The 15866-nt window shown below is 39.0% G+C and overlaps 1 protein-coding gene across 1 annotated transcript in view; it reads right to left on the minus strand.

The window, feature by feature from the left end:
* Positions 1-4276: 4276 nt before the first annotated feature.
* syn3 (synapsin III) overlaps positions 4277-15866 on the minus strand; it is a 232351-nt gene continuing 220761 nt past the window's right edge. Inside the window, exons 12-13 of the mRNA XM_087997272.1 lie at positions 11783-12089; positions 4277-9229 (exon numbers count right to left, since the gene is read on the minus strand). Coding sequence (XP_087853398.1) covers positions 9097-9229; positions 11783-12089 — 440 coding nt within the window. The 3' untranslated portion in view covers positions 4277-9096. The remainder of the gene's footprint in view (positions 9230-11782; positions 12090-15866) is intronic.

Raw genomic sequence — 15866 nt, forward strand, 5'->3', positions numbered from 1 at the left:
CACATGCAATACAAGAAGAACTAGACATTTGAATACAAAACTGGCTCCAAGATAGAAGACAAAGGATGGCGGTGGAGGGTTGCTTTTCAGACTGGAGGCCTGTGACCAGTGGAGTGCCACAAGGATCGGTGCTTGGTCCATTGCTTTTTTTAATAAATGATTTGGATGTGAACATAGGTATGGTTAACAAGTTTGCAGATGACACCAAAATTGGTGATGTAGTAGATAGCAAAGAAGGTTACTTCAGTGTGAAACGGGACCTTAATCAGATGGGCCATGGGCTGAAGAGTGGCAGATGGAGTTTAATTTAGATAAATGTTGCATTCTGTTAAGACAAATCAGGGCAGGACTTATACACTTAATGGGAAGATCCTGGGGAGTAATGCTGAACAAAGAGAGCTTGGAGTACAGGTTCATAGTTCCTTTAAAGTGGAGTCATGGGTAGATAGGATAGTGAAGAATGGGTTTGGTACACTTTCCTTTATTGATCAATGCATTGAGTATAGGAGTTGGGAGGTCATGTTGCAGCTGGACAGACATTAATTGGACCAGTTTTGGTATACTGTGTGCAATTCTGGTCTCCCTGCTTTAGGAAAGATGTTGTGAAACTTGAAAGGGTTCAGAAAAGATTTACAAAGGTTGGAGGGGAATAGCTATAGGGAGAAGCTGAATAGGCTGGGGCTATTTTTCTGGAGCATCAGAGACTAAGGGGTGACCTTATAGATGTTTGTAGAATCATGAGGGCCATGGATAGAGTGAATAGACTTTTCCCCAGGGTGGGGTAGTCCAAAACTAGAGGGCATAGGTTTAAGGTGAGAGGGGAAAGATCTAAAAGGGCTTGAAGCATCAACCTTTTCACACAGCAGGTGGTGCATCAATGGAATGAGGTGCCAGAGGGAGTGGTGGAGGCTGGTACAATTGCAACATTTAAGAGGCATTTGGATGGGGATATGAGTAGGCAAGGTTTAGAGCAATATGGACCAAATGTTGGCAAATGGGACTAGATTAATTTTGGATACCTGGTCAGCATAGACATGTTGGACCAAAGGGTCTGTTTCTATGCTGTTCATCTCTATGACTCTATTTTGTTTCTTTATTTAAATATGTGCAAAGTGATTAATCATCTTGCAAATAGGCCTCCGTTTTGGCCATGTTTATTTGCTTATATGTCTCAAATGTGTCTCTGTCTAATACAAAGCCTTGTCTGTTCTTCCATGAATGCATTGCAGCTGATTATTAATCACCTCAGATTCTGTACATCATAACTTAGTCATTTTGCACTTTCACAGTAGGATGTCTTCTTATGCCTCAGACAGTCCTGAGTTTAAGCAACTGAAAAATTATTTCAAAGAATGATCTGAAATATTCAATGCAGTCACATACTGATCAATATTTTCCCTCTTCCCCGTGTTCTGATTTTGCTGTTCATACATAACATTGAACCCATGTTAAAGTGTGCATTGAAATTTTGCAATCTCTCCTGTCTGGCCTTTCTGATCCTGAGATTTGGGTTCAAACATAGCTTGCAATGATGTTCTCTAGCACTATTAACAAGGTTGCAACTCATGTATGCTTAAGTTTTTTTCATTAATTATATTGCTACACCATGGTTTTGCCACTGAGTGGGAAAAAAAATTCCAATTGTTTTGTAACTCCCTTCATTTCCACAATAGCAGTGTGTGGAAAATACTCACAAATTAGAACATAAATTGCTCAAAAAGTACAGCAGGTCTGACAGTATCTGTGGACAGAAAGCACAGTTAATGTTTCAGGTCCAATGACCCTTCTAACTTTGCTTTCTCTCCATAAATGCTGCCAGATCTGAGTTTTCCAGTAATTTTTGTTTTTTGTTTCTGATTTCGAGCATCCACAGTTTTTATTTTTAGTGCAAAATGCTCATTCGTTTTAACTTGTAATTCAAACTTGCAGAAATTTTGTTCAGTAGCTGACTAACAGCTCTGAAAATCTGCTCATTTTTATTTTGCTCAAAAAGCGCACAACCTTCAGGCAGTCAATCCATGTAATATTTTATAAATTCCTGCTTTGGAAATAGAACCACTCTGACTCAAGGTTGGGATACATACAGACTCTAACCTCACATCTTTAAGACATTGTCTTAGCTGAAATGCTCACTTAAGGTTTTATATTTTAAAAAAAAAAGAGATATTTTGAGAATGTGATTTAAAAGAAGTTCTGGAATTTGCATATTAATGAATCAAAACTGCACCGAATTCCAAAAGGTGAAAGACTTAACAGCAATCTAGGTTTGTTCAATATATCATTTCAGTTGCATGACACTGTAATCTTTTGCTATAAATTCTCTGTCTTATGATCCTGTTCCACAGCTACCTGATGAAGAAGCAGCGCTCCGAAAGCTAGTGCTTCCAAATAAACCTGTTGCTGACTATAACTTGGTGTTGCGCAATTTTTAAAATTGTTAAGTGTGGACCAGCCTAGTTTGATTAAATAAGTTTGAGATCTTCAGTGTTTTGTAAATGTATAGTACGTGCTTACCAGGGCAATACATAAATGAACAAACAAACTTATTTTTTTCTGATCAATAATATTGACACAAATGAATCAATGTATCATAGGGTATCAAATACATAATTTTGTTGTTTATACCAAAGGTCACAGATTAAAAATGTAAAGAAAGTCAAACTAACTTGTATGTTCTGTAAGTCAAAGAATTTATAATTACAAACTATATACAGCAAATAACCCAGACCATTTAGTCATACCAGTCTATGATTAAAGTGAATTTAGTGAATTTTTCATACCCAAATCCTTGCCCACTCATTGTAACAAGCAAGCAATTCTCCTATCCTACTGATCATAATTTCAAGAGATCACCTAATTAGGATTTTCAAATCCTCCTAATTTCAAAAGGAACCTTCTGCTTTTAGAAAGTTTCCTTTGAGATGAGCTAGCTTTAGCTGCAACATATTGTATCAATATCCTGATGTTATTTAAATTGTGTAACAGTAAATGTTCCGTCTAAATTCTGATTGAACTAGATAGCTACAATTCAACGTCGTGTTCTTTTTTAGCCATAGGCAGTTTGAATTTTAAAATATAAATAAACATGTGCAACATATATCCAACAGCACAAGTAAATAATAAGGTAAAAGTGAAATATTTGATGAATAGCAGGGTATTGCTCCCATTTGTCCCGCTCCATTTTCCAGAGATGGAAAATGCTGTCAAAGTTGACATTTTCTTGTGCTCAAAGTTAGGATTTTATCCTCAGAGATCCAGATGGTATCTTAGTGTGTTGTGAGACCTGGTATTGGTCTTTACCATTAAACTGAAGCCATGTTTACAATCAATACTGGAGGCTTGAAAGATGTCATGTACATAAACGAATCCAGTCAAGTGTGTAAACTGTTCTATTACCATGTTGGTAAATGCACAAATTGCCCTTGCTTTCACTTTCTTTTGCATCAAAATGTTTTATAGTATTTGTACTGCTTGCATTTGCAATTGGTTACAGATCCATTAATTTGTATGGTTAGACACAGACACAAGACTATTTGGTATTTGTAAGTTTACTTATATTTTCAAATTTGGGGAAAATCAGTGCTTTGATATCAAATGCAGACCATTCTTGCAACTCATTGTGGAAGTTGAGATCTAAACTTTCATGTGATTTTGTAATATAACAGAGACTGGGAATTAACAGACTTGTGGCCCTCCCCATCGGCAAGAAAGTCAACAGTTGAGTGTGCCTCTATTGGACCTGAAACCCCAACTCTACCTTACATGGCAATTACTTGCCTGAATTTGTTGCTACTGTTCCACCAAGATGGGTTATCCAGCCTCAAAGCTGCTGCTCAATTAGAGAGCTGGTACCTCTAATCTTGCAGTGGCAATGGGAGTGGTGGTCACTGCTAGAACTTCAAAAAAAAACCCGGGCCAGGTGAGAAAGAATTGATGTTTATTTTGTATTATATATCATAGTGAGTTTGTACTTTAGTTACACTTATGAACAAATATTTTCATCGTTTATTATGCTAAGCCATACAGATCGGGAACGTCTCGGATCTTGTCTTTTGAATATAATGGAAGGTGCAAAGGTAAGGGTGTTGCATGAAGACAGCATCAGACTTTGTTGTGCTGTCCTGTATGATTTAAAGTCTACTTACACGCTATCTAAATTTACATAGAATTGGCAGCTTTCATATAGCTAATGGGCGCAGAGATCTGTACTTGAGAATGATATTGGATCATAGTTGACTGAAGAGGAGGGGGAAAATAATATCTATGGAAACAGCTATACAGACCACAAAAAAAATCAACTTTATTTTAAAAGAAACGAGTGTCATCACTTAATTCGACATTACAACAACATGTAGGTCAAGTATAACATTCTTCCTCATCACGATTAGATTACAACTTCAATAAATAACATTAGAAATTTACCAATATAAGATTTTAAAAATGTAAATCAGATTCTTCATTTTAATACCATCCAGAACAGGTTAATGGAGGGCAAGTAACAGATGGTATATTTCAAGAACATTAACATGGGAGCTGGATCCTGTGGGGTGGGGCGCGATGCACTGAGGTCTGAATTTGAAATGCTGGGAGAAGGAGTAGGTCGGCCACCACTTCATTTTAAACAAAATGCAATGGTACTAACTATAACATTTTAATATTCCTATGGCCATTGCTGGTTTCAACTGAGGATCTTTGCTACCTCTGAAAAGAAATGGCAGAAGTTAGGAGTAAGTAATCAATTGTTTTTAGCCATCAATAGACAGGGTAAAAATTCACCTTACTTTCTGAGCTCAGTCACACTTCTGCAGGAAGGACTCAATACCAGGTTGCTTGGTATCATTTCCGGGTTAGGAAACCCCCAGTTGGAGCCGTTGATTTTTTTTTTGAAAAATGGTCAATTCCAACATAAAAATAAACTCAACATAATATGAAAACTTTTTGGTACATAAGGGGCTGTACCATCCTATCCTGCAACAATGCTTTATATTGGGGTGTTAGGATACCAATTCTGTGTTGAAATATTCCTGGAGGCCTCATAAAATAACCTGTTACTGCCAGTCACCCTGCTCCACACTCCTAGTGTTGGTTGCCAAACATGCCTGTCCTTGTGCTACCTTTCCTTTTAGTTGGAAAGTGGATTTAACTCTTTATTACTCAATTATATAATTATTAACTGTCGACCTGTACTCCTCCCCATACCCAATATTTTAAAGCTCATAACAAAAGTATTTAGAAAATTTAAGAAATAATTCATTTTTAGTTAACCTGGTTGCTCGCAGCAGCGTCCAGGAAGTCTGTCTCTAATTATTGGTGGTGCCAGAGCAATCCTAAAGTTGGCAAACCATTAGGAAGTGCTTTCAAGATTGTTGTCCTATTGCTATGAGGACAAGCAAGATATGCCAATTGTCAATTAATTGGGTTGTGAGTTGGGATGGGACAGGAAAGGTACTTTACAGTTGGGTCAAATTAGAGTCAGAATCATACAGCATGGAAACAGACTCTTCAGTCCAACTCATCCATGTCAACCAATTTTCCCAAACTAAACTAGTCCCACTTGCCAGTGTTTGGCCCCATCCTTCTAAACCTTTCCTACTCATGTACCTATCCAAATGTCTTTTAAATATTGTAACTGCATCTGCCACTTCCTCTGGCAATTCATTAAAGAGCCTGAGAAAACTCACTGTTTAGGCTCTGATAAATGATCATCCACTTCAGTGTACTAAAGTAGCCTTTGTGATTTCAGAAAAGGAATGGTAGAAAAATATTTCAAATAAAGCATCAAAATAACATCAAGGCAGCTGTCAGACAATCATGCAATTTTAAATCACTAAAAGATTGACAACATTTTCTATAACCATGTTTTGGGAAAGTACTTTCCTTTTTATGTACATTAGCAAAATAACTACACACTTCAGATGGTCTTTTCGCTAACTAGACATTGTTAGTGAATCTATTAGGCATGCTACAATTAGAAGTAACAAATAGTAAGAGAATCCCATTTATTGGAATTTGTCGCACATCACTTTTCTGGTAACTTGAATTATACTTTGAATGAAGCTGATATTTGACAGCTGCATCTGTCCAAATTTTCCAATTGTGGTTATAATTGTGCTACAATTTGCAATTTTCAACTATTAAGTCTTAATATTTTAAGAATGGCAAAGAGAACAAACCAATGTGAAAAGAAAGCAAGATCTTGTTAAAGTCTATCACATCTTGGGGAAGCACAATGAGAAACTGTCAATTATTTTTCTGATTGTTTCAATTTAAAGGCCTGGAATGTTACAAATACCAGTCTGGAACTTTAAAACCCATTTTCTAGTTTAATATATCTTGTTCCGTGAGATCCAATGCACCAATTTCTATGGACCGCCCTTTGTTTAACCATCCATTGTTATAACCATGAGGGTTTTCTCACTGTCTGTACTACATTGCAAGTAAAAGCATTGCTTCCTTGGTGTACTACTGACACAAAGATTTCAGAAACTGCTACATATGAACCTAAGCTACAGAGCTTCTCTCAAGATGTAATCAATTGACTTAGATAATTACAGATGAAGCAGGCTATCCAGCCATCTTTTATCCATCTAAATGGCTTCTAATAACATCAATTGGAGCAAAATTATTTCTTAAAGTACTCCCCTAATGTAGCTGCATTATATTTGGAACTTTAGTTTAGAACTTGATTATCTTTATGTATAGAAGACTTCCTTTATCAATGCTCAAATAATCTTTTTAGTTGTTTAAGGGCTGTTTTCTTAAATTCTACTCACTCAGTTTTAATTAAAGTAAAAGTCTTTATTAACATTTGTCATTGCTTTATCTTGTAAAGCTCACGTTCTTTCAGTGGCTCCTCGTAACTTAGATTGTGATCAATTTCATTGCATCCCATGTGCTTTCTCTGTGCCTATGAAGTGCTAGGGTAATAACTTTTTTTTTAAATTACACAAACCAAGGGCACTGGTTTGTCAGGTTTTGAACTGCTTCAAAAGTTAAGGCACATCGAATTGGATTCACTTCTTCATGGCCTCATATTTATCTAAATTTTCATTATACATTTAAGCATTCTGCCTCAGTTTCACAGGGTAAAACATTACATGTTCTATTTCCTGAAGAAAGATTTTTCTCCTATACTCCCCTTCCCATTTAGTGATGATTGTGATCGAAACCTTCATTATCAGTCATTACGGTTCAAAGAGGTTGTTCAATCCATTGTGCCTGCTCTGCATCTATTACCTAATGTCAACCTCTTGCCTTTGTCCTATATCCCTGCACACCATTACTATCCAGATAATCATCCAATGTTGTCCTGAATGCCTCAATTGAGCCTGCCTCCACCACCCAACTTTAAGTCTATGCCTTCTTATTGTTTCTTTTACAGGCAGAAACATTTCACTACATTGCCCAGCCATCATTAAAATAAAAAAATTCTATTATTCCCTTAGACTTTGACGTGCCTGTGAAAACAGTCCTAATATCTCATTTTTACTCAGTGCATTCCCACACACTCTTGTGATTCTGTTTTGATTTGGAGGTATCGGTGTTGAATTAGGGTGTTCAAAGTTAAAAATCACAAACCCACAAATCCAGTGGGTTTATTTGGATGCACTAACTGGTGCTTCTAAATAAACATGTTGGACTATAACCTGGTGTTGTGTGATTTTTAACTTTGATTCTGTTGGGCGCTTATATTTTTACATGATTTAAAATCTGCCCCTGAATAAAACGCATAAGAATTCTCATTAATTTCAAATGTAGGGACTAAAAGGAGATCCTTTTGAAGTTTCATGTCCTCCTGTTTATGTCAACCATTTCCACATTTATTTCTGACTGGATTGATGAACTGAGAATAGCATCTAGCTGCAGATAAAAATAGAATGCAACTATGGGCAATTTCCAATTGCATTCATTCCCCTTCCTACAAATAGTCTTTTGGTAGAACAGATCTTTATTTTTCATCTGGCACTTGGTATTTCTTAAATTATCCCAATGTAAAGGGAAAACATATTATGAGAGAACAGTACTGATTGGTTGGCAAATAGATTCTGCTAGTCCTGCTGCCATGGAGAATACACCAATCTGATGACAATTGGTAGTTAACTGTCAGGTTAACGAGTTTAAATTTAAACTAGGCATGTTGACTTTAATTGGTCAAGGCAATGCCCTGAGAAATTAACCAAAGAAAAGATGTCATGTTCGTGTTCTGACTGCGATGAACAGGGCCCTGTATATTAATATACATTACTTGTCAGTGTAATTCTTATCATATTTGGGATTACTTAGCCAATGTTGTCCAATCATGGAATCACATCTAATGTTTTTCAGTAAAAACGCCTATCCTGACTTGTAAAGACTCAATAATAAATATGGACTGGTGGTGGTGGGTGGTTTCTGATCTAGTTGATAATCATTACATATTTGCAGTCCAGACTGGGAAATATTTTCCTGCTGTTTACTAAATAAGAAAGGACTGTAGAGGTCAGTGCTTGTCTAAAGTGGTATTGACTCATTTGAAGTTAGTTTCTCTTATTTGTCTCCGATACTGAGCAAAATTTTCTAAGTTTAGAATGCAAAATAATGAGATATCTCGGACTCAAATTAGAGCGGAATCAGAAGAAGAATAAGAAATGAGGGCAGAATTCAGTGCTTTATAAAAGTGACACACAAGAACATGAAAATGATCTGAATGGATTGGATGGATGTACTGGTTCTGTCATCAGGGATTAGTGTTGAGCTCATTTTGTATAGTTAAAATCCAAATAAATGATGATTCTCTGATAATAGCATTCGATACGATACTCAACAAGCTGCTTTGAGAGATAAAGTGCACAGTTATTCACGTCACACAACTTACATCTGCATACACTTGGTAGAGCAGGATTTTAGTTTTGCCTCTTGGCCAAGTTGGAAAACAATACCTCATTTTACAGCTTGTTATCCATAAAGGGAAATGCACAGTCCATTGATCAAGTGAGGGAGTTTGCACCTCATATCACAGTTATTTCCATCTGAGTTGTTATCAAGCTTCGAGAATAGTTTGGCAGCTGTCTGGGTTTCAAGTTTGACCTATTTCATTAAAGAGAATACTGTAAAGAGCTAATCAGAAAAGAGGCTGGCAAAGGACTTCCTTAGGTTACGAATTGTTTCTGCTTTTGCTTCATCTTCATTAGTGCCGGTACGCTGAGAGGATTCAGTAATACTGAAACTGTTTGTCAATGATTGTGATTTGCTGAAAAGGAAGTTAAATGAGAGGTTTCTGTTAGTCATGCTTGAATTATCTAAATGCAAGAACTATTGCCCACATACGAAATAAAACAACATTCACTCTTAAATGGTCCCCACTATTCCCTTAAAAATCATGAATTTTAATTACTGGTATATTGTTTGTGTTCAAAATGAAGGGGGATTAATATTGAAGAGGGAAATGTCCCATTTCAATCATTCAAAAAGTCACCATCCAGCTCACCTAGATCCGGTTTAATTGTAAAACTCCCTCACATCTGGTTTACCTCAACCCAAAAGTCAGAGCCATATGTGTATGGTACTACTGTAATATTTTCATCACCCACTGGGATAAAATATGGTATAAAATAACACTCTTGCCAGAGAGCTTTGCTCACTCGGATCACATATCAAAAATTCAGACAGGCAGTGAGATAGAAGATCTTCTGATTATTAATTTTGTATCAGGTCCAGACACTTCATGTGATCATACATTATACTTTACTAGCTTTTTTTACAACTCGAACTTCACTAATTAGCAGATTTGACTGGTCCAGCAATTGAATTAATTCAATCAGGTTTGCTGTTGTTCTCCTACTATACCCTTCAGTACAGAATGCGTGGCTCTCCATGCTCTTTAAGCTCACTTATGCACATGTTTTCAGTCATGATGTTTGTCCTTAGGATTTTCACAATTGTGGGGAAGCAAGGCTATTATGAATATGAAATATTTATTCAGCATGCAGAAAGGTAGAAGATAGAGGATGGTAGAGGGTTGCTTTTCAAATTGGAGGCCTGTGACTAACAGTGTGCCACAAAGATTGGTGCTGGGTCCACTGCTTCTTGTCATATAAATGATTTGGATGTGAGTACAGTTAGTAATTTTGCAGATGACACTAGAATTGGAAGAGTAGTGGACAGCGAAGAAGATTACCTCAGAGTATAACGGAATCTTGATCAGATGGGCTGAGTGGCAGATAGAGTTTAATTTAGATAAAAGGTGAGGTGCTGCATTTTGGAAAGGCAAATCCAGGCAGGACTTATACACTTAATGGTAAGGTCCTGGGGAGAGTGTTGCTGAACAAAGAGACCTTGAAGTGCAGGTTCATAGTTTCTTGAAAGTGGAGAAGGCATTTGGTACTGCCCTTATTGATAAGTGCACTGAGTATGGGAGTTGGGAGGTCATTTTGTACCTGTACAGGATATTCGTTTGGCCCATTCTGGAGTATTGCATGCAATACTGGTCTCCCTCCTATACGAAAGACATTGCAAAACGTGAAAGGGTTCAGAAAAGATTTATGAGGATGTTGTCAGAGTTGAAGCTGTAGGGAGAGGCTGAATATGCTTGGGGCTACTTTCCCTGGAGTGTCGGAGGCTGAGGGGTGACCTTATAGAGATTTATAAAATCATGAGGGGCATAGATAGGGCAAATAGGCAAGGTCATTTCCCCCGGAGGAGGGGATTGGGGAGAAGAGAGAGTCCAAAACAAGAGAGTATAGGTTTAAGGTGAGGAACTAAAAATATAAAAGGGACTAAAAATATAAAAGGTTCACTTCCCGCCTCAGGCGACTAACTGTGTGGAGTTTGCACGTTCTCCCCGTGTCTGCGTGGGTTTCCTCCGGGTTCTCCGGTTTCCTCCCACAGTCCAAAGATGTGCAGGGCCAGGTGAATTGGCCATGCTAAATTGCCCGTAGTGTTAGGTAAGGGGTAAATGTAGGGGTATGGGTGGGTTTCGCTTCGGCGGGTCGGTGTGGACTTGTTGGGCCGAAGGGCCTGTTTCCACACTGTAATGTAATCTAATCTAATGTAATGTAATCTAATCTAATCTAATCTTAATGAGCAACTTTTTCACGCAGAGGATGGTGCATGTATGGAATGAGCTGTCAGAGGAATTAGCGGAGACTGGTATAAGTGTAACATTGAAAAGGCAAATGAGTATATAAATAGGAAGAAGGGTTTAGAGGGATACGGGCCAAATGCTGGCAAATGGTACTAGATTTATAAGCTATCTGGTTGGCATGGACGAGTTGGACTGAAGGGTCTGTATCTGTGTTTATATTTCTGACTTTAAAGGTTGCTGAAACACCCAGCTATTAAATTCCTGGACCTATTGCTTTTCGTATCTGGAAATCTCTATTAGCAATAGCTTTGACAATAAAAGATATTAAAAACAATGGAAGCCACTATTTTGGGAGTTTCATGGTTTGATGTTGCCTTAGCTTGGTACACCTGTGATACTGACAGACACTATACTATTTAAATACTTCACACCATGCCACACAACCTCTAATATGGTATATCATTGAGTAGGAACTGAACTGGTTAATACTACTTCATCCCCATACACTCAACAGCGAACACAGTGCAAGGAGAGGTGTGTTGGACAAGAAAACTTTTCTTGCATGATTCAGTTGCCTTTTAGCTGTATTGAGAGAAAACAGTAAGGGGGTTAGCTATCAACTTGTCTGGGAAAGAACATGGGGAGGGATAATAGAGGAAAATACTGTTTAAGAAATTTAAATATTTACCTTTTGTAAAACTGCCCATTTGGGCTACTTACTTGAGCAGTGGCTGTGGTGCTGTGCTCTGTTGCTGCAGGTTTCCTCCCCCAGACCTTGGTTGTGAGGGGGCTTGGCCTGGTGCTGGAGGCCTCGATGGCTGTGCAGAGAAAGCTCCAGGCTTGTAAGATTGGTTAGGAGAGGTGCCTGCAGATTTGACCTGTTTTGGAGAACCTGAACCTGGAGATTTCTCTTGCTGATTTGTGCTGGACTGAGGACTCTGGGGTTGCTGGCCTGGTGGGGAAGGCCTTTGATGAGGCACTGTGTTGGAACGCTGAATCTGAGGACTCTGGGGTTGTCGTGGGCTTCCTGCATTTAAGAAAAAAAAAATGTGAGTTTCACAAAATCTGATTTCTTTCTCTTATCCCTCTTGCAGTACTTCCTCCTAAGCAACCTTCTACAAGCCTTGTGTGGCCTAGAGTGATGCATCCTCAGGCATTTTGAAACCTTCTGCTTAAAGAGTTCTCAGGCAATATTACATCAACAGTTCATCGGGTTTCATTTATCATGAGAAAAATAGTCCATAATAAAAAGGTCAGGAGCATACCTTCCCTGGAGTTAAGGCAGGAATGAACTGTGACATTGCATCAGGCTCTGAACAACTTGTATGATTTCTGCACATGTAGAGTTCAGGACAACTTAAGTTATGGGCAATTAATCCAATAATAAAAAAAAAACTTGAACTGAAGCCAGTTCTATAAGGCTCTTTTGATTGTGTGAAGTACTGATCAATGTTTAGGAAGGGACCCAATGATATTTTTTCCAGCAGTCTTCTTAGGGAATTGGGTCTATATGTCTTGTCTTTGTGGCACAGACATTGCATGACCAGGCCAGCTGCTCCAGAGCCTCTGCACTGAGAGGCACAGAACAGATTGGAATAGGTTGCTTGTTGGTTTTCTTTCCTGCTCGGCAATTAGCACTGCTTCCTCCTGACTTGATAGTCCTAAAGATCAGCTGCTTAGCAGTGAAGGAGAGGGATATGCCAGGCACAGCAAGCGCCATAACTCATTTTTATCTGTCAACCTGGTGAAGCTACAAAGTGGGACTACTTGTATGCAAGTCCAGGGGCAGACAGGGCTAAGCTATCACACAACCAACAGATCAGATGTAAGCTCTGCTTCATCCAGTCAGGAATGGTAGTGAATAATTAAGTAACTCACTGTAGGTAAAGGCACCTATCCCCAGCCTCGATGATAGGGGTGTGGGGTCCAACATATCAAGACAAGGCACAACACAAGCATTTCCATCCATCAGAAATGCCAAATGGGTGAATCATCTCAGCCTCCGCCAGAGGATCCAAACATCACAGTTACAGGTCTTCCACCATTTGATATCAAGAAATGGCTGAATGCACTGTATATTGGAAAAGTGATAGGCCCTAACAACAATCAGGCATTTGCACTGAAGATGTGCTTCAGAACTAGTTGTGCCATGCTGTTCCGGTACAGGTACAACACAAGGAAAATTTCCTAGTACATCCTGTGCACAAAATGGACAAATCCAACTTGACCAATATATCGATGGCAGGGATCATCAAGTGCTGTCAAGTCAGCCTTACACAGGAATAATCTGCTCACTGATGTTTAGTTTGGGTTCTGCCAGGGCCACTTGGCTCCACATTTCATTACAGGCTTGATCCAAACATGGACAAATGAGATGATGCAAGAGTGACTATCCTTGGCAAAGGCAGCACTTGACAGAATAAACCATCAAGGCACAATTCTCTACTGCTTGGACTGACATCTAGTGCAATGGAAGATGGAAGAGATCTATCATCTAGACCTAACCTCCTTCAACTGCTTCAACAATATCTTTCTTCTATCACTGGGCCAGAAGTGGATTGTTCACAAATGGTTCCATAATGTTCTGGACCATTTGTGACAACTCAGATACTGAAGTTCAGATGCAACAAGACATGGAGCACATCCAGGTTTGGGCTGGTAAGTGACAAATAATATTTATATTGCAATAAGGGATAATCTATCACCTCTTGATATTCAATAGTTTTACCATTGCTGAACACCCTACTATCAACATCTTGGGGTTTACAACAGTCCAGAAACTAAGCTGGACAGGCCATTTGAATACTGTTGCAAGTAACTCACCTCCTGTCTCCCCAGTTCCTGTCTACCATCTACAATACACAACTCAGCAGGGTGGTGGAATACTCCCCACTTGTCTGGATGACTGCAGCTTCAAAAACAGTAATCATGGCTGACATTATCAAGGATAAAGCAGCCCATTGATGCCCTATCCAATATCTTCAGCATTCATTCTCTTCACTACTGGTATACAGTGACAGTTGTGTATACCATCAATAAGGTACACTGCAATAATTCACCAAGGCTCCTGCAATAGAAGCTTGCAGAACTGCAAACACTGCCAGCTAGAAGGACAAGGGCAGCAGATAAGTGAGAACATGATCATCCGCAAGCTCCCCTCCAAGATGCACACCATTCTAAGAGCAGGCATACTTGACTCAAAGTGTTAACTCTGTTCCTCCACAGATGCTGCCAAACTTACTGAGTTTCTCCAGCTATTTATATCTTGGCTTATAACCGTATCAGTGTTCCATCACTGTTCCTGGTTCAAAATCTTGGAATTCCCATCCTAACAGCATTATGGGTGAACCTATACCGCAAAGACTATAGTGGTTCAACAATACAGCTCATCACCACCTAATCCAGGGTAATTAGGGATGGGCATGAAATACCAGCCTTTCCAACGCACACAATCCTATGAATGAATTGTTAAACAAAGATTAAGGGAATCTGTATTAATGGCAATATTTGTCTCAACATAACCTTAATTGTATTTCTCAGATTCTATAAAAAATAATTCATTAAGTTGTAATTTTGCTTGCTGAGCTGCTTGAGCTGCTGGATTTGATCTCAGATGTTTCGTCACCATGCTAGGTAACATCATCAGTGAGCCTCCAGTAAAGGGCTGGTGTTCTGTCTCACTTGCTATTTATGTGTCTTGGTCTGTAGTGGTGGGTGATATCACTTCTGGTTGTTTTTCTATGAGGTTGGTAAATGGGGTCCAAATTGATATGTTTGTCACTGGAGTTCCAGTTTGAATGCCAGGCCTCTAGGAATTCCCATGCGTGTCTTTGTTTAGCTTGTCCCAGAATGGATGTATTATCCCAGTTGAACTGGTGTCCCTCTCGGTCTGTGTGTATCGATACTAGTGATAGTTGGTCATGTCTTTAGGGGCTAGTTGGTGGTCATGTATCTTAGTGACTAGTTCCCGGGCCGAAAGAAGGGCTTATGCCCGAAACGTCGATTCTCCTTTCCTTGGATGCTGCCTGACCTGCTGCGCTTTTCCAGCAACACATTTTCAGCTCTGAGCTCCAGCATCTGCAGTCCTCACTTTCTCCTCCGTTATAGTTCCTTTGCCAGGCTGTATGTCGGTGTACCAGGAAGTGAGACTATGCATCTGAGAGAGGGGTGAGGGCATTTGTTTATGTAGCTTTGGTAATCCGTAGAAGTAGGGGGTGTTAGATCCTTCAGGTTTCATTCTTTGGATGTCTGTCTTGTTAATTTCAACTGTCTTGTGAAGTTTCTTCAATGTCACTACAATACAGTTTTCTATCTGTGGAGTTGGGTTCCTCGCCACCTGTTGGTAGGTGTCATTATCTGTGAGTATAATGTTTGCTTTTCCAACGTATTGTGTTCTGTTCAGGATGACAGCCATGCACCCTTTGTCTGCCTGTAGGATTACAATATTTCTGACTTTTCTAAGTCCTTCTAGGGCTTTCCTTCCCAGTGTGTTGAGGGTGTTCCCTTCTTTCTTTCTGCTTAGTGTTGGTGCTACTATGTGTCAGATGGCTGCTGGATTTCCTCTGTAAGTCTATTGTCTTTCAGGTGGATTCCAGTGCTGCTAGGAAATCCTTTCTGTCTGTGGCCCTGTGGTTGAAGTTCATCCCTTGTATTAGGAGGGTTAACTCATTCTTTAGGTAGCTGCTGTATTTGCTCACCTTACTCAAAATATGGAGACAACTTCTCCACTGTGACCTGCTGAAATTAAGATTATTTAAACCAGGTTCCTTTAAAAACATTGGGTCTGATTTTCTGTATTTTCCTC

Source organism: Chiloscyllium plagiosum, unplaced genomic scaffold, assembly GCF_037043375.1.
Source record: "Chiloscyllium plagiosum isolate Xiang-an unplaced genomic scaffold, Cpla_swu_hap1 HiC_scaffold_19, whole genome shotgun sequence".
Taxonomy (NCBI): domain Eukaryota; kingdom Metazoa; phylum Chordata; class Chondrichthyes; order Orectolobiformes; family Hemiscylliidae; genus Chiloscyllium; species Chiloscyllium plagiosum.